This window comes from Hirundo rustica, chromosome 9 (assembly GCF_015227805.2).
Source record: "Hirundo rustica isolate bHirRus1 chromosome 9, bHirRus1.pri.v3, whole genome shotgun sequence".
Lineage (NCBI taxonomy): Eukaryota > Metazoa > Chordata > Aves > Passeriformes > Hirundinidae > Hirundo > Hirundo rustica.
The window spans coordinates 1799176-1818127 of record NC_053458.1 but is presented as its reverse complement, the minus strand read 5'-3'; the positions used below and the strand labels follow the sequence as shown (position 1 = coordinate 1818127).

The window sequence follows — 18952 nt, the reverse complement described above, 5'->3', positions numbered from 1 at the left end:
ATCTGAGGGGTACAGCCAGACAAAAAGAAAAGTTTACTGGAAACCAGAAAAGGATCTCCCCAACAGCTTATTATCTTAACAACTGGGAGCAATTTAATAGTGCTGGATGTCTAACACGGAGGAGCCCATTAGCAGCCCTCTGGTGCCTTGGCAATAAATCATTCCACAGAACTAATTAGGTGTAATTCTGCAAGTCATTTGAGCGGGCTCCCATTAAACCTGTGCTCCTTGGAGACCCGTCACGGAGCCGCAGCATTCCCTGGGAACAATGGAGGCAGAGCAGTGCTGTTAGCAGCGAGGCCTCCTTCCTGCCACAACGAAGTAAATCATGACAAAACGGCCTGTTGGTAAGAGTTAGGAGAGACATTTGTTAGTCCAGGGGATCTGGAAAATCCAGGGCTGTTTCCCAGCATACAAAAGCAGCAGCGCTGTTAAATCATCCCTGTAGGGTTTGGGGTGTGCAGGGAGCAGGAGAGAGGAGTGCTGTGGGTCGAGGGGTTGATTTAGCTCTGGAGAAGTTTGCAGAAATGCAAAATGGTGTTTCTGATTATTCAGCGCCTCTGTCTGTTGCTTAGAGAGGATTCTTTCGTTTGGGACGTGTCTGGCTGATGATTAAATGTATAATTGGTTGGTGTGAAAGCGATGCAGAAGATGCAGAGCAAAAAGAGGCTGATCCATTTCATCAGTTCCTCCCTTTGATGAAAGACCGGGAGTGAAAGTCTCAGTAAATGTTCCCTGTAAAACCTGATGTCTCTGGTAACTGTGTTTACTGTCACATTTGCTCCAAGAGCAGCCACAGATTTTTCCTTTCCCATTCTCCTGGCAGTCACTAGTCAGGCTGGTTGTGAAGTGCCTAATGAGGGGACACGACCGAGCTCTTATGTGACAGCACTGTCACCCCAACAGCCTGGGATGTGCCCCAGCAGGCTCAGCCCTTCCCAGTGCCTGGAATCTGCCTGGCATGGACAGGGCAGAGGTGCCACAGGCACCACCAGCCCTCAAATCACACCAGCTTGGAAGTATTTCCCGGCAAAAAATCATTAATTTTACTTTTATTTTAATTTTTTTCAGAAGCATGTAAAAAGAAGGGCTGGAATATCCAATTTGCTGGTTCCAAAGTGAGGAACCCTAATTTTTTTTAATGGTCTGAGAATTGCCTGGGAGGGGCCACAACCTGTTTGTTTTCACTTTCTGAAAGGAGCGAAATTGGCTCTTACAAATCCCAGTGTAACCTCTAAACCTTGTCCTGATTTATAAGGAGTCCCTTCCTTGGAGGGACCTCTGACAACAAAAGGCTCCAGGAGGAATTCCGCTGGTGCGAGGCTTTTGTCATTATTTTCTTGCTGCTGTGTTGTAACATCAATTAGAGATTTTTCTCAGTTTGTAGTTGAAGCTGTGGGTTGTGAGTAGCCACAGTGAGCTTTAGATCAATGAGGAAAATCACCCGGGCACTGCTCGGCCTGCTGAGCCTCCCAGGAAAGCAGCAGGGAATACAGCAGAAAAGCAAAATCTGGCGTGGCTTCTTTTGCCCAAATCTCCACGAGAGAAGGGGTGAAATCCTCCTGCAAAGATCCCCCTGCTGAAGTGGCTGCTGAGGAGCAGAGCGATATTCAGGCACTGTTTGGGCTTCTTTGGGTTCCTTGGATGCTGAGGTTGCTCCCGTCAGCAGGAGAGTCGCTGTTGGCTCTTTGCTCCTGGAGCAGTAGGAGTTCTCTGTAGGTGAGGGCATCTCTAACACCGTTATTTGGGCTTTCCTGAAGTGTCCATGTCTAGAACTTCAATAAATGCATTTGTGGCCTGGTCTATTCTCCATCACATCCTTGTCAGCCTTGGAGCAAGCGCCTCAGTGTCACATCCAGCTGTCAGTTCTTAGTGAAAGGGAAGTTTATGTAATGGAAATCACACTTTTCACACTTGCAAAACTCTGTTGTAGCACCCGTTGCTGGATGGTAAATGTGCTTTATTTTCTAGTATAGTCTCCCTGCTGCAGCCAATATTAATTACTTCTTGCTTAAGCCACAAAAAATAAAACCACAATGAGCAAATCAGAAAACAATTCTCTTTAACGCAGGTTTTAATTGCTTGTTAAGGAATGGGGTAATACAGAGAAACTGGGTTGATTTTTAACTTTCTTAGGGTTTTTTTTTTTTTTCAGTTGGCAAAAAAAATCCGTGAGAAATTCAACCGCTACTTGGATGTGGTGAATCGGAACAAGCAGGTAGTGGAAGCTTCGTACACCGCTCACCTCACCTCGCCCCTGACTGCCATCCAGGACTGCTGCACCATCCCCCCATCCATGATGGAGTGAGTATGAAATTCGGGAATTCCTCATGCTGGCATTTAATCTGTGAAGAAAGCGAGGCTTTCTTTGCAAAACAGCCCGAGTTTTCTGCTACTTTGCGTAAAAACGGAGAGGGCACAACTCCAAAGGTGCCGCTTATCTTGTCCTCATCTTCTTTTACAATTCTCCCACAGCCAGTGCTTAATGATGGGCTTTAAACAAGAGCTGGGAATCAGCTGGAAGCAATAAAAGGAGGAAAGTTCGTTCAGAGTGCTCTAGACAAAAAGAGTCTGTCTAGATCCAAGACACCATTTTTGCCCTGAGACACTGCTTGCCCTGAATAACTCTCCTCAAGCTGGTCATGAGACCATTTTCTCTCCTTTGAAGTAACCAAAATCACGAGTTGGTTGGTCCATCACATGCCAGTGCGCTGTGTTCCAGTTTAATCAGGTGGACATGCTGCTGTTTGATAGCAGAGGTTTAATGAAATCGAGTCTAGTGCTTGCAAACTGGATTTGTTCATGTTCAATTTGGTTTGGTTTTAAATGCAAGAGTTATGAGTATGCTGAATCCAGGCAGTTGGTTGTCTTTAATAATTTCCATCGTGCTGCATATTTGCAGAAGTTTCTTTGGGTTTTCTAATAGTGGAAATGTGTGATAGAAGCTCTGATTTTTCTGATAAAAGAGGAGTCATTTTCTTGAAATGCTGAACGTATTAAACATTTACTTCTGTGTGGGCTTGAAAAGAACAAGAGTAGCTTCCTATTTATGCAAACCTTGATTACAAGCTGATTTTTATTGTTTATATCTCAGTCTGATTTTAAAGCATTTGAGAGGGAGGAAGGTAATTTGGGTCATCAGGTGACTCCAAGGGCACAGGTTTGGAGGTCTCCGCAGTTCCTGCTGGACAAGGTGCCTATGGAAAATGCTGGCACATCCAGGCTGTTGGCAGTGCGGACAAAAGGGTCAGGAATTCTTTGAGGATGAAAACCTTTCTGCCCTCTGATCAGAAAATCCATGCGGGAATCACCAGGCAGCAGGAAGACCTTCCAAGCAAGGGCTGGGGGGAAGGAAAAATGGAATTTATCAGCCCCTTGTCAGTGCAGCCTCATTTTTCATTAAAAAGAGAAATCTGCTTTTAGTCCGGAAGCTTCAGTGAATTCCTTTTCAGTTTGTCCTCCAAAATTATGTAACTTGGAAGTCCTTTAGAAATTCCTTTACCTGTGGTGAACTTACATAAGAATCATTCAGAGGAAGTGGTTTGGAACACAAAGCAGCTGGCAAAGCAGAGGGGTGAATTTGCTGTTTGCACAGCTCCTCACTCAGGCTCTGCAACGTGATTCTCATTATTTAATTACTTGGATCGATAATTAAATGGTTCCCCGATCAATTTATCAGCTGCAGGATGTTCTGGACCTTGGCAAGACCTGGTTGAGGCTTATCTGACCATTGGACCCAGTGCTGTCTGTAGGAGATCATCTGCACAGCAAAAAAATAATGTAAAAATGTATTTCCTGTTTGAAATTTCCAAGTTTTAGCTCCATGCTTTGTTAATTGCCTGATTTGTCTGTTAATTGTCTAAATGCTTCTGCCATCATTTCAGTTTTTCTCCACTTTCTGCCTCTCCCATCTGCTGCTCTTCCTTTTAATTTTCCTTCCCTGTGGCATTGCCTTTCTGGGAGATTCCCCAGTTTGGTTAAAATATCAGGAAAGAAGCTGATTGACCTGGATATTGTGATCATATTTTGAATTCTTTCCTGTTTAATTCGTGGACTAACTGGGCCTGCACCCGCAGGAAGTCAAACTGCATGTGCTGCTGCTGCTGACAGCTTATCCTTGGTGTTTAAAACGTTTAACGTTGGTGTTAAAGCAACAATAATTACAATTTTTTGGTTAAAGTATTTATTAACTGCTGCTGCAGAAGAGGTCACATGGAAAAATACCCAGATTTGTCCATGAAAATCGCTTTTTCCATGAGCTCCTTTGCCTTGGGTTGTGCCTTGGCCATGTCTGAGTCCTCAGGGCTGTGGTTTTTGTTGTGAAATGTTTGTGTTACAACTCCTGAGCTCTGAGTGTTCTTTTTCTCATGTGGCCTCTTTATTTGAGCAAACATTTGGGGCAAGAACAGTGTCAGAAGTGCATTATCTTTAGAGTATTTTTAGGTATTTTTTGGTAGGTTTGAAAGTTTTCCCCACAGCGTTTAAGGCTCTTTATCACATGGTGTTCAGCCTCTCATTGTCCAGCTGATTGACACTTGAGTTGGGAATGCTGCAAGTTTGGATTGGTTTGGGGAAAATTAACTTGGGAAGGATGAACTATTCTATAGGGAAAGGATTATTATTACTATTATTTTCCTTTTTTTCCCTTTTTTTTTTTTAATGATTGCTGACTTCAGTTTGTATTTGTTGCTACCGTTAACAAAATTATCCATGAGTTTGGTTGATGATTTCTCCTGAAAATCCAAGCCTTGCTTTGTCATGTTGCTTGGGATAAACTGTGAGATTTCCACACCTGGTAAATAAATTATAGAAAACAGAACCCAGCAAAGCACAAACTGAGTTAGAAAATGAATCTGGCATTTAAATTGGTTGTTTAATGAGTAGTGAGATACGACAGGGAAAGTAATATTTATTTTATTGCCATTACATGGTGTTGGCTCTGGCAGTGAAGAGCCCAAATGAGTGAGTTTCCACGTGATTCCAGTCTGGATTAAAATTCCCAGCCTGATTTTTGGTTGCTGTTTTGTACTCCAAATATTCTGGTCTCGCTGGTGTAAGACCAGCAGCTGTGTGTTTGTGCCCCCTCCAAGGCAGGGTTGTGCAATGGAGCTGCCTGGGTTTGGGAAGCGGTGAAAATTGGGATAAGCAAACCCAACGGGATGAGGCAGCACAGTTGGTGGCTATCGAGTGGTTTTGGCAAGGCCTTAATCCAACAAACATTTCCTGATAAAATTACACTCAGCTGCTTTACCAAAGGCTCTAAAAGTGCTTGGGCGCAGGGAAACAATCCCACGCCTAAATCCATATGCAGGGACTGCTGAGGAGCGAGGAGCAGGGCAGGGAATTGCGTTCTCCTTTGGTTGCTGCTGATCCTTTCTCCAGATCTCTGCCTTGGCATTTTCAGCTCTACCCAGTCAAGCTTTGGGAATGGCACCGGGGCAGAGCAGGGCAGGCAGGGAGCAGAGCTTCCCAAGCTCCCACATGCTCAGTGTGAAAATTGGTGCCTCCCTGCTGGAACCCCGGGCACTGGGAATTCCAGAGTTTCTGTGCTGCCAGGCTCTGAGCCCCCAGCAAACACTGCACTGACCTGAGCCCGTGGAACAGCTCCCAAACTGGAGTGACAGCGCTGGGATTGTGGCTGTGGGGTTTGCATAGAAGTGTGTGAGAGCACAGGGTGTAAAACTCAGAGCTGAAGGGTTTAGAATGCAGGAATAGAGATAAAGCAGGATGGAGGATTTAGGGCAGAGGCTGAGTCCTTCTTTTTCACCTTCTTCTCCATGGCTCTGGGTGGGATTTTGTAACTGGGTAGAAAAGTCCACATTGCTAACCACGGGTGTTTGGTCATTGGGTTAAAAGTAAAAATAATTTAGGTGTCATTTCATAATTGGACATCTTATCCTTAAAAGGCCTTGTAGAGAGAGGGATAGGGCTCCATTTTTAGTTTTCAAAAGTGCTGTAGCACTCACGGTTTGTGAGACTGTGATATAGATGAGAATTAATAAACATCTGAGTCTGAACAAGAAACACCATCTCGAGCATTTAATCCCGCCCCTGGTAAAAAGAAGACACAGCGAAACACCTGCCCAGCCATCCAGGCTGTGTTTGTGGCCCTGGGCTCAGAGCCTGGGGACCAGGGCTCAGCTCCTTTTCCCAGGCACTGGGGAAGTGCCCGGAGCACTTGGGAAGAGGCTGCTCCAAGCAGACAGAGTTAATATGGATAAAGTGCTCAGGGCTCTTAGCAAACTGATGGGAGATAAGGAAAATGGATGTCAAGTGACATCTTCTAATCTTGGGAAGAAATCCCTGCTGGAAAAGCTGAGCCTTTGGGTTTCCTCACCAACACAGGCTGCTGAAAAAGCCATGAGGAATGGATTTCATCCTGTATCCAGACATTCCCTATCACGATGGATTTGGGTGGTGATTTACCATACAGTGTTTTAATTGAATTGTCTTTCTCCTGAAGAGGATAAATACCTTTGTGTACAAGTTGGAGTCTCCTTGTTTTCGTGCGTGAAAGGCCTGAGCAGATACTGTGGAAGTCTTGGATCTGGAATGGGCTGATGGAGCAACAGGAAGGGAGGGAATGAATAAAAACAATTTATTTATCAAAAATCCTGAGTACCTGCAGTGGGAACTTCTGGGGTACGTGTCAGTTGTGAGAAGTGTCTAAAAAGGGATTTAAGAAACGAGTTTTGGGAAGCAGGTTTGGAAGCATTAGGGGGTTTCTACCAAGGTCTGACTTGGGAATGATGACTGGAATAACTTTATTCCTGGAGAGGTTGCTGGCATGGGTGGCAACAGGCAGATAAAGAGGTGGTTTATATTGAATAGTTGCAGATGAAAGGAAATCAAACTCCTTCCACTCCAAGAATAAGTTGGATATGTGGGTGGTGCTTGAATATTTGTCTTGTACACATTACACAAAATTTCTGTTCCTGGAGAAATTGTGGTTGATGTTTTCTTGTGGGAGACTTCCAGAAGTGGCTTTCTAAAGTTCCAGTTTGTTTTAGGGGCCATAGAGCACCTGCCAGTGGTTTCTCAACACAGCAGTGGCTGCAGTAGGATCACCTACCAGGAAAAAAAAATAAATTACTCAGATGCATTTGGGAGGAAATGCAGCTGTTCCTGCAACAAAAAAAAACAGATGATGCTTTTAAAGAGAGACAAAAAAGTCTTCCCTGAACTAAGCTTGACCCTCCTCTCTGCTCAGTTTTAAAACCCATCACTCTGATGTGCTTCAGCATTCCACGTCCTTGGGTCTGGGAGAGAAGGGAAGCGCAGTTTCCATGGGATGTGAGCAGTGGGAGAGTGCCAGCTCCAGGAATCTGCCCCGAGTGTCCCTCACTTCACCTCCTTGTTGGACATGGATCCCTTTGCTGCTGGAATCATCTCCCTTCCACCCCGGAGGCCACAAATGAATTTCGTTGCTGGTTTTTCATGGGAAGTTGCCCCAGGTCTCTAAAATCCATCTGTTCGGGGGCACTGGTGTTCATTAATGCTCCCACTCTGGCTGCCTTGCAAGGCAGCTGGAAATCTGTTTTTGCTCTTTATTTGGCTATGCTGATAAGAGCTTAGGGAATGCATTTATCCAAATTTGTGGAAGGAGCTGGAATGGAGAAGTATTTGTTGGTAAAACACCCTACTTGGCAGTGGTGCATTGCAAACATTCATGGAGCTGTTTGAATAAGGGAGTTTACAAACCTCTGCTTGAAAATCATTTACTCCCTGACTGTGATACTGCCTTCAGAAGTGGTCTGGTTTTTGCTTCTATTTTTTTTTTTTCCTTTTTTTTTAAACAGATGGTTAAATATTTGCTAATGCAGTTCAATTTTATCACAGCTCTTTCTGTGTTTATTTTTCCTCTCCGGAGCAGTTAAGTGGGAGATAACGGGAATCCCATTCAGCTCCTTGGGTTGCTGCAATATCTGAAGAGCTGCACGTCCAGAGGAGGAGTGAGGGGGCCACAATAAATCAAATTTAAGATGTATTTGCTGTTCTGACAGAGTTTCAGGCTGCAGTAAAGCCCAGGGGGTTCTAGGAGATGTAGGGACTGTGCACAGTCCTGGGCTTGGCAGCTTTTGTCCATAAAGTACAGCAGGTATGTCGGAAATTCCTCTCCTGAGCTCTTGCTTTTACTTCTAATGCGGCCAAATTCCTCACCAAAAAAAGGGGTTTGGAACAGAAATTCCTCATGAAAGAGCGAGGTTGGGAATAGTTTGTGTTCCTGGGCTGAATCCTCCTTCCAGTAGTACATTATCTTTACATCTGAGAGCAGCTGTACTTGGATTTGTCAAGAGTTCTTGAAATAATGGGGACAACTTTGTTGCCAGAAGAAACTGTGTAACTGAACCATCAGTAGCCTTTTTAAAAAATTTATTTTATTCATAAAAACGTTGTTTTCCAGCATTCTGTTTAGATTCAGTGGGAACCCTATATTTAAGTATTTATGTAAACCACGAGTCAAAATCTTGCCTTGCAATCAAACAAACAAGGCCTAGTTGGCACTTTCAAAGGAAACGCTGAATTTTGAGTGAACTTATGTAATTTCATTTGCATATTAATGTCAGCTTGGATTTGTATGAACGGAGAGAAAAGGAAAGAAAAAAATGAGCATTAAAACAATACGAAGCCCCGAGCAGCTGCTCGAGCGCCGTTTTTATCCAGAGCTCCCTCGTTTCCCCCTAAACTCCAAACGCACAAAAAAAAAGTTGATTTGCGCTGTAAATTCAGGCCGAGCAAAATCCAATTGGAGCTCACTCGAGCGCCGTTTTGATGTCAGATTCAAAGCTCCTGCAAATTTCATTTTATCTCCTCCGCTTCGCCCATCTCCCGCTCGTAAATCCTGTTGAAGGAGAATAAAAATGAGCGCGGCCCGATGGGAATTTCATGTGTGAAGTTCAAAGCGGTTTTGCACATCAGAGCCAACGTCAATCAAGGGAAGATCTGGGGAGGCGGGCAGGGAGCGCGGAGCTCCGTGGGGACCGGATCAAAGTGGGAGTCGCGGCTCTGTTTGCTCCCTCGGGATGCAGCTTCCATCCCTTCTTCATTAAAGGGAATCCAGGAGGAAGAGAAGGGGGATGGGGCGAAGGGAGCTGTCTTGGAAGCCAATGGCTTTTATTGGCTTTAAATCCATTGGAAAAAAAAAAAAAAAAAAGCCCGCAAAATTACGTCTCGATAATTTCGGTGTGGGGTTCTTGGTGGGGATTCTGGAGGATTTTCTGAGTGTTGTTGCCTGGAATGTTTTGGGTGAAATCTCAGGAGGTTTTTATCTGACCTGTAAATGTGCTCCTGGCAAAAGTGGGAGACACTGGTGAAAATCAAGGGAGATACTGATAAAAATCAAGGGAGACACTGGTAAAAAATCAAGGGAGACACTGGTGAAAAATCAGGGGAGACACTGGTGAAAAATCAGGGGAGGCACTGGTAAAAATCAAGGGTGATGCTGGTGAAAATCAAGGGAGATACTGGTGAAAATCAAGGGAGATACTGGTGAAAATCAAGGGAGATACTGGTGAAAATCAAGGGAGGCACTGGTGAAAATCAGGGGAGACACTGATGAAAATCAAGGGAGATGGTGGTAAAAAATTAAGGGAGACACTGATAAAAATTTAGGGAGACACAGGTTAGAATTTAGGAAAACACTGGTAAAAATTAAGGGAGATGATAAAAATTAGAGGAGTCACAGGTAGGGATTAAGGGAGACAGTTAAGAATTAAGAGAGGTAAAAATTAAGGGAGATAGTGGTAAAAAAGGGAGACACAGGTGAGAATTTAGGGAGACACTGGTAAAAAATTTAAGGAGGCACTGGTAAAAATTGTCCCCTCTGTGCAGAGGAAAGGTGCTGATCAGTGCTTGTCTTCAAATATTAAAACAGATATTTTTGGTGTTTCAACTCCTTCCAAAGTGAGTGATGGGGAAGTCTGTACAGTTTGAAATTTGAGTGATTAATGTGCAAGGTATAAACATGGTAGGGAAGGTAAAAACAGGATTTACAGCTAAGAATTCCAAACATTGGTTGGAAAGGCCGCTTAGCAGTGCTGGGGCTTTGGTTTTAATTGTGGCTTTAAATATATGAATAATGCATTCTGAATTAAACTTAGAAGCAAGTGGAGAGTTCTCCAGTGTCGTTAAAATGGTGACAAATATTGGGACGTGGATTTGCCACAGTGCTGCCAGTTCCTGGTCCTGATTTTCAGTTGTGATGGGAGCTGCTCGCTTCTCCAGGTCCTTGTGCCGTGGAAGCACAACTTTGCAAGGTGCAAAAAGTCAATTTTAAGTCAAAACAGCACCTGAAAAGAGATTTGAGTCAGACATCCCACCTATCCCTTGCTCAAGGCTGGCAGGTCTGGTCTTTAATCTGTGGGATTTAAAACAATTCTTCATTTTTTATTTATACTTTTTCCCCCCCATTAACTGTCTTTCCTTTTTGCTGTAAGAGGGATGGGATTGGGCTGCAGGAGTTTTATTGTTTCTTTCTTCAGCTCTGCTGCCGATTATTTAGGGGTCCACAAATTCATCTTCCTGGTGGGTAACTAACAGTGGCTTCCTGAGAGGAGCTGAGGCCTTGGATGATTTTTGGAGCGTGTTGAAGCATTTTAATGCAATAAATGAATAATGTTGGTTGCTAACAAGGCATCCTGTAGCCATCGCTAATAGATTTTGATGGGAGCTCTGGGACAATCCGTTTACATCCTGGAAAGTCGTTATTTTTCACTGTGGGGTTGTTCTTCAGCCTCGCTCGGAAATATTTCTTCGGGACGGAGATGTTTAATGTGCAGTTTTTTGGGTTTGCCCCAAGATCAACACGATTTTTGTGGAGCCCCATCCGTTATCAATCAATCTTAGGCCGGAGATTCTTCAGCCAACAAAAAATCAACAACAGTTTTGCTCTCTTGGAAAGAGCTGTGGCTTTTTGGAGTGGTTACGTTTTAAGGGCGATAAGGAAAGCCACAGCCTTCATCCAAGAGCTGCATTCCTGGGAAATGTCTTTTCCTCAGAGCTCGGGAAGTTCTCTGGGAGGAGGTTGCCAATGCTGTCAGCGAACATCTCCAGCAGAGGGGATGAGCCCGTGCAGAGCTCCAGGTTTGGCTGCTTCGGGTCTGTCAGAGCATCCCAGCCTGATCTTCCAGCCTGGGGCTGGCCACGAGGACACACAGGAGACCTTTGTGTCCGTGTGTCCATCCGCTTTTCTTCCTGGCTGTGCAGAGCCAGGGTAATGCAGGAGATAAGGGGACCTGGGACAAGGGCAGGACGGCTTTAAGGCAAAGGAGGTGGGACATTTAGGAAGAAATTCCTCCCTGGGAGGGCTCTGGCACAGGGCGCCCAGAGCAGCTGTGGCTGCCCCTGGATCCCTGGCAGTGCCCAAGGGCAGGTTGGACTGGGACTGGAGCAGTCTGGGACAGTGGAAGGTGTTGGGGTGGAATGGGATGAGTTTTGAGGTTCCTTCCAACCCTTCTTTGAATCCATAATCATCTTTTCATGCATCTTTTTCTTGTTATTCCAGATTTGATGGGAATTTCAACGCCGATCTCTTACTACTAATAGTTATTTACACTGGAACGTGAAAAAGTTGTGTTTCCATTGTAAATGTAGGTTTAATAAAAAACATTTCATTGCTGGTCCTGTTGTTGTCTTTCCAGATTTGATGGGAATTTCAACACAAACCTTTTACTATTAATAGTTACTAACACTGAAACATTAAAAAGTTGTGTTCCCATTGTAAGTGTAGGTTTAATAAATAACATTTGATTGCTGATCCTCTGGTTGTCCTTCCATATTTTATGGGAGTTTCAACTCCGTGTTACTATAAATAATTATTCACGTTGAAACATTACAAAGCTGTGCTTCCATTGTAAATGTAGGTTTAATAAATAACATTTGATTGCTGATCCTCTGGTTGTCCTTCCAGATTTGATGGGAATTTCAACACCAACGTTTCCAGAACCATCAGCTGCGATAGACTCTCGACCACTGTCAACAGCAGAGCCTTCAATCCTGGACGTGACTTAAATTCTGGTGAGCAGCACGGTTCTATTTTGGGGTTTTTTTTTGCTTCTGTTGTAGGGTTTTTTCCCCATTAGACTCGAACATTTCCTTGGCACAGAGAATTTGCATTGATTGCCATAGCAACAAGCTTTTATTTCTCCTTGCAAGTGTCACACTGCTCTTAATTTGAGATTTCATGATTGAAAGCTGATACCTAAAGTAATGCCCTTAGTCTAAGTACTTTATAAAAATGTCATGAAGATTTTATTCCAGCCTGCCGTGGATAATTTTGTTGTGGTTTGTGCACTTTTTATTTCTTCCTTTTCATTTTTTTTCCGAGGTTTTCTTCTTCCTAGGCCTGTCTGCTTTGGCATCAGCAGTGTCAGCTGCTGCAGGGGCCATGCAGGGAAGTTTCTCTGATCTTCTTGGCTGAGTTCAGCTCATGTGATATGCAAAAACTACCAAATATGAGGGCATCTTAAAATATTTCCTTTCTTTGTCTTGTCAGGGCATTTTCTTGACACGTTTTAGGACTTAGAAATATGCTTAGGACCAAAATGCGAACAACTTATCCCTGAAAAATTCAGCTTTTGGGCCTCTGGTGCAGCGAGGTTTTTGTCTTTATTTTGCATCCTAATCAGTGCAGATTAATACAGGGGTTTAATTTGGGTTTAGTCAGACTTCAGTCCAGCTGTTCCATCTGACTTTTCAACTTTTTTATGGTGCTCAGTGTTGTTAAATTAGAGAACATTAATAGACTTTGGTTGTGGATTTCATTTTGGGGAGGTGTTTTTTGTTCATTCTTTTGGGAGAATAATGCAGACTCGGGATTTATTTTATTTTATTTTCATTTTCAGAGGTCTTTTGAAATAAAATGCTGCTTTATTTTATATAACGTGACCCATGAGGTGGCAGCCCTGCCCTTCCACCCTCACAATCTTGCAACAAATAGGGGGAAAGAACCCCAAATCTTTATACACTCCTTCACCGTTTCTCTTCTTAATAGCTTTGCTTTCTGGATTGTTAATGAAATATAAAAATGAGCAATCCCCACAGATTCTTTTCCATCCCACATCTTGGATGCAGGTGCTGGCCAGGCTGATTTCCTGACGTGCCATGATTTGTGTGGTGTTTTCCATCCTAAAGCCAGGCACTCGCTGTGATTTGCTGGGCTTTGTTTTACTCATCTCTTTATTAAAAAAAAAAACAAAAAAACCAAACCCAAACAACGCATTAAAATAATGTTTAAATCACATGCAGTTGTTAATTAATCTGAATCATTTTTGAAGGCAAGTTTAGAGTGACTGTTGTAAGAGCAAAGCATAGAATGAATCTCTTCATGGTTTTTAATTAAATTAAATAAAAAATCTTTTTCTGCTGCAGAAGATGGAGGTTAAAAAAGTGTTCAAGAAATATTCTTTATTTTTGAGTGATGTAAAGCAAATAAATAGCAGTTTCTTGTAAAGATAATTTAAATTTCTGGTTTGGATTCTCAGAGAAATAAAGTGGGAGGGTGTTCAGGGTTCCTGCTGTCCTGGCTCAGCAGTTTAAGGAGGCTCAAGTGCCTCCTCTTCCCTTGCCTCTGGCCTGAAAGATTCCTGATGAAAGGAGAACCTTCAAAACGTGGCAATGGCAGGAAAGGGCAGCAGGAGAGGAGAGGGAGTTGAGGGAGAGCAAGAACAGGGATTTATTGACAGCAGACTCTCCTCTGGCTCTCCTTTTACAGAAACAGCCTTGGGGGGAGGTTTTGATTAGGGAGGAGATGTCTGCAAGAGAGAAATGGCATGGAAAGAATGGACTGAGGCAGGAAAACGGGATGGAAACGGTTAATGTGAGAAACAGAAGTTGGTGCTGGGCAAACACCTGGTGAGGTCCAGGGAATATCCTTGGTCCTTGTTGTGGTTGAAAGCCCGGGAGATCAATCAGTCACAGATGGGGCTGGGTTGGAAGGACCTCAAATCCCACCCAGTGCCACCCTGCCATGGCAGGGACACCTCCGGTGCGCCAGGCTGCTCCAAACCCCCGTGTCCAGCCTGGCCTTGGGCACTGCCAGGGATCCAGGGGCAGCCACAGCTGTGACTGATGGCGCTTGCAGCTTCCCAGCCCTGCTCCACCACCACCAGCCCAGCACCAGCGCTCTGAGTGACCCTTGGGGACACTCAGGAGGGTCAGCAGGGCCCTGCTGGCATGGGGCTGGGCACGGCCACGGATGCAGGATAAACTGGGTGTGGGAAGTCCTTGAGGAGTTTGCGTTGTGGGTCACAGCGCTCGGGGCTGTGACCTTCTGTGCCACAAAATCCGTGTGTGCCCAAAGGAATTGGTGGGCTGGGACAAGAATTGCCTGGGGATAGGAATGGAGTGGGAAGCAGTTTTGGTTCGATTGATGGAGAGCTCCCAGCTGAGGAGATGCTGTCACCTCATAAATGAGGTTTAAAAGTACTAATTAGTGTATGTGTGTCTTAAAACTCTCAATTTAATCTTTCTGTGGGACCACTTTCCTTTGAGGGAACGCTCAGGGCAGAGCCCTTGGTGTGCACAGGAGCCAATTCTCAATAAATGAATCAATACTCACATTAAACTAAAACCACCTCTGAAAGAAGACAAGTGGTCAAATACCAAAAAAAATTCCCCTAATCCTGTAATTTTCTTTCTTCCCTCATAAGTGTCCTCGTGCAGAGCTGGGGAGGAATATCTATTGCAATTTGTTTAGGCTCTACCTCTGCCTCACTTATTTTTATGCTTTAAAAGCTGCGGGTGTTCTCAGCGTTGCCTTCCTGAATGAGTTTTTCGTTTCATTCTGAACGTAAAAGGCGAAATTCCCATGAGCATCCCCCCCCTTTTCCCACGTGAGTTCTGCAGTTTAAATAATCCTGCCTATAAAAAGCTCCTGGCAAAACATAAAATTCAGCTCTGCTCTGCTCGACCTCGAGCTCAGCTCTGGAAATGTTAATCTTGGCCCAGAATAAAAAGTGGGATCGGAGTGGTGAAGTTGGAGGCGTTGGAAGGGAACGGAATTTGCACCGCGGGCTCCGGCAAAACCCCAGGAACAGAGCCTGGGAGAGCCCTTGGGGACAGCAACCCCAAATTCACCCTCAGCAAGGTGTTAAGAAGGGCGATGGAGCTCATGAAACTTTCAAATCTGTTTTTTTGCAGTATTACTGGTTTTTTTTGTTTTTGTTAAATAAACATCAGTCTTAGGGCAGGGAGAAAGAAATAGATGCGTGTCTTCTCAGCTTTAAAGAAATATCGCTTTTAGCACGTTTTTTTCTCTATATTAGGCAGCTTTTTAAAATGTTTTTCAGTGTCTTGAAAAGATTTTGTTTTTATCTTGGTTGGAGTTTTGCATCTGGGTTACTTTTAGCCATTACTACAAAGTAGATAAGGAGAAAGTCTTTATTCTCCAGATGCAGACACAGGCTTTGGGCAGTTAGATGAAGAGATCTGTCCTCACCACTCTGAACAGTCCTTTATTTATTAAATCTTCCCCAGAGCCAGTGCATTATGCTATCAGATTCCTTTGGAGGGGGTTTTTTGCCTTTTGAATAAACAGGGAACCAGTAAATCTTTCTCCTTCTCGTCCTTCAAAGTGCTGAAATGTCTGGCAGAGGGCTCCTCCCCAGAAATATGCAGAGATGGCACCAAAGTGCCCAATAAATTTCATCTGTTTTATTCGAGGTGTTGAACATTTAAAATCTTAGAATCATAAAATATCTGGAGTTGGAAGGGATCATCGAGTCCAGAATGTGGAGCGTTCCTTCAGTTGCTGTATTTTAAACTGGTTTTTGGCTGAGTTAAAATGGTTGGGAGTTTTTTGAGCAGAAGAGTTAACAGCCCTCCTTCCAAATCCTTTTAATGGAGGAATCTGGACCCATTCCTTAAAATGAAAGGATTTTTTACTTCTTTTCCCTTCAGAGTCCTGAGGATTGAGCAGGGCTCTGTCGTGGCTCGTGCCACCAGCAGAATGTTAATCGTGGCTGAGCTGCAGAGCTTTTATTCCTGACGACAACACGGGAGCTGGAATTGGGTTTGGCTTGGAAAATCCTGGATCAGATCTGTCTGGAGAGTTAGAGGATGTCTTCACTTGTACAATAAACACGTTTCTTTGTGCCGTTTCTTCACCGGGAGGGTTTTTAATGGAGGGACTTGTCAGAGGAGAGCTGAAAATTAAACTTCCCTGGTTTTTGTGGGCTGAGATCCGAGGTGGGCAGCTCAGCAAATGTAATGCTAAAGAGGAGGGCTGTAAGAAACCCTTTTATAACGAGCAATTATGTTCAGTAGTTCCTTTTTTTTTTCCCCCTGACTGTTTGTGCTGCTCTTTGAAGATTAATTAGTTAATGATTTGGCTTTGCTTTGAAGATGTAAAGTGGTATCTAGAAGTGCTAAGTGTTATCATATCGCATTCCCTTTGAAGTTTTATAAACTCTATCACACAGGGCTTTCTTCCTAAAAGTCCTTTTTGCCTTGTGAGATATTTATAATTAGAGAGAATGATGGTTTCAAATGCTGTCATGTTAATACTTCCCAACTTTTCCAGTCCGCAGCAGGATTTGGGGTCAGATATTGCTGCGAGGGAAATGGAGGGGACAGAGGCTTTGGAGTGACTTAAAAACAATAAATATAAAGTAAAAAAATGATATAAAGTATTCTTTATACCCTTTAAAGCTTTGAGCCTGCATCGCTCTGCTATTAATTCTTATCTCACAACAGAAAATGAATAAATAATTCTAGTGGGTGCTTAACCCACCACAGCCACCTCGTGGGAAGTTGGCTGCTTTTATTCCCAGTCCGTGTCCAGAATTAAGGGATCAGCTTTTTATTTGGGTCCTTTGATGGAATAACCAGGACTGGTTTTCTTGGGAAGAGGAGGTGGGAATCAACTGCAAGCACTGAGGGGGTGGAAAGGTTGGGGTAAGTGAGGTTTAGGTTAAAAAAAATAAAATCGTCTACTGTGTGTCCTGGCAAGGAGCAAGAACTGAGGGGAAATCTGCAGGGCATTCTTACAGCTTGAGTGGATGGAAAATAAGAATGTGTTTAAAGAGAAGAAGTCTGGATTTTTCAGCCATGGCTTATCTGCAGGGAGATTGTCTGCTGTGGTCATAGGAAAAAGGGGGGAAAAAAGTGGGGGAAAAGCAGAGTTAGGATAAAAATTGGTGGTGTCTGGGGAGGGTGTTATTGACCTAACACTCGCTGGAGGAAACATGAGCACGACTGTGTGGAAAGGAAGAGCAGCAGAGGTTGGGTTTCAAAACCAATTGTTTTATGGGGAAAATGACCGCTTTTAAATCCACATGCTCTCGTGGGGAAATAAATACCGCTCGTGGCCTTGCAGGAATGAGAAGTTTATCTTTAATATAGCAAGGATTAAAAAAAAAAGCCAAAGCCTTTAAATTATAAACTCCTTTATTGTAATGTTGTCGGTAAAATGAGACTGGCCGAGTTATTTCATCCAGGCTTTTACTGAGTGTTCACATGTCAGCTTTGAGATGACATTTTTCAAGTTCTGTAACTCGAAACAAAAGCTTCAACACCAGAAATTCAGCTTCTTTATACAAAACAACTTCACCCCCAGAACGATGAAATCCTGGTGGCTGGGCATAAAAGGAAGGATTTAAATGTTTTATGGTCTCATGGCCCTTCTGCCTGCAGGAGGAAGCAGCAGTCAGAGAAAAACTCGATTTTGGAGGGGAATGAGGAATTCTGGCAGTCCTTGGCCCATCAAGGCAGGGACAGGAGAAGCTGCATTTTTGCACAGCAGTCCCAGCCCAGGATCCCAGTGGGATTTGTAGGCACTGTGGGAAGTGTAAAATAATGTGGCAAAGAGGAGTGGGGAAAGCCCAGGACAGTGGTTTCTGCAGGGTAATTACACTGAGCTGGATGTGGAGAAAACATCGTGGCCACAGCCAGTCTGGGAAACTTGAGTAAGTGCTAAAGTGTGGAGGATGTGGAACTCAGGCTGTCCTCAGTGCGGGTATTTGGGTGTAGAGTGTCTGGCTAAGGTTTGAATGTGCCCTGCAGTCCTGTCCAACCCAAATATTGGCGTATTTGATAATGAAGGAGATGCAGGAGATGAAGCTGGCCTGTTTTCAGTGCCAGTCCTGAGGGGATGCTGGAGGGAAATGCTGAGCAGAAGGTGAAGCACTGGAAATCACAGCCCCCCTCTGCCAGTTCTTGGAGTTCTGCAATCAAAGAATGTGAAAGGAGAAACGGCAAAGAAATATTTTCTTCTTCTCATGCATTTTAAGCTGGTGTGGTCCACTTTATTTGCTAAAAATGAAAGATTTCAAATACCCAGATTTTATTTTCAGCTTGCTGTAAGCAGGGAGGATGTTCTGCCCTGAATGGAAAATAATCCTGTTCCTGCTGTGGTGCTGAGGGAGGTTTGTGCCCCCCATCCTAATGATTTCCCATTCCCTCTCTCCTGGGAGCATTTTCCTTTTGTTTCAAAGGACTTAGAGCCACCTGAGATCTGTGGTGTGGCAAACAAAGCTGGTGATTCCTTGGATGAAGGATGAATTCCCACTGCACTGAGGCGGAAATCCCAATGCCTGTGGGATCTGTTCCTTTCCCAATGCCCATGGGATCTGTTCCTTCCTAATGTCCATAGGATCTGTTCCTTTCCCAGTGTCCATGGGATCTGTTCCTTCCCAATTTCCATAGGATCTGTTCCTTTCCCAGTGCCCATGGGATCTCTTCCTTTCCCTGGCAACAGGTTGGTTATGAAGCTGTGAGCCCCAAGCCTGTTTAATAGTTTGGAGTTACTCCACCAAAAAGAGCAGCATTTTTTAACATGAGGGGTTTTTCCTTCATGGAAGGGTTGTTGACAGTGTATTTATTATTACATGGAGATGGAGGGGTGTACATATATTATATAAAATTTCCCTAATCTCTTCCTTCTCTTCTTTCCTCACTCTGGCCTTGCCTTCCCAGAACCTGGGTGTACTTCAGTGATTCAGGAACTGTCGTCACA

The 18952-nt window shown here is 44.0% G+C and overlaps 1 protein-coding gene across 1 annotated transcript in view; it reads left to right on the top strand.

Annotated features, from left to right (window-relative positions):
* Positions 1–18952, top strand: part of CACHD1 (cache domain containing 1) — an 89324-nt gene that overhangs the window by 36376 nt on the left and 33996 nt on the right. The window contains exons 3-4 of the mRNA XM_040073261.2: positions 2156–2304; positions 11909–12015. Of these exons, the coding sequence (XP_039929195.1) occupies positions 2156–2304; positions 11909–12015 (256 nt within the window). The remainder of the gene's footprint in view (positions 1–2155; positions 2305–11908; positions 12016–18952) is intronic.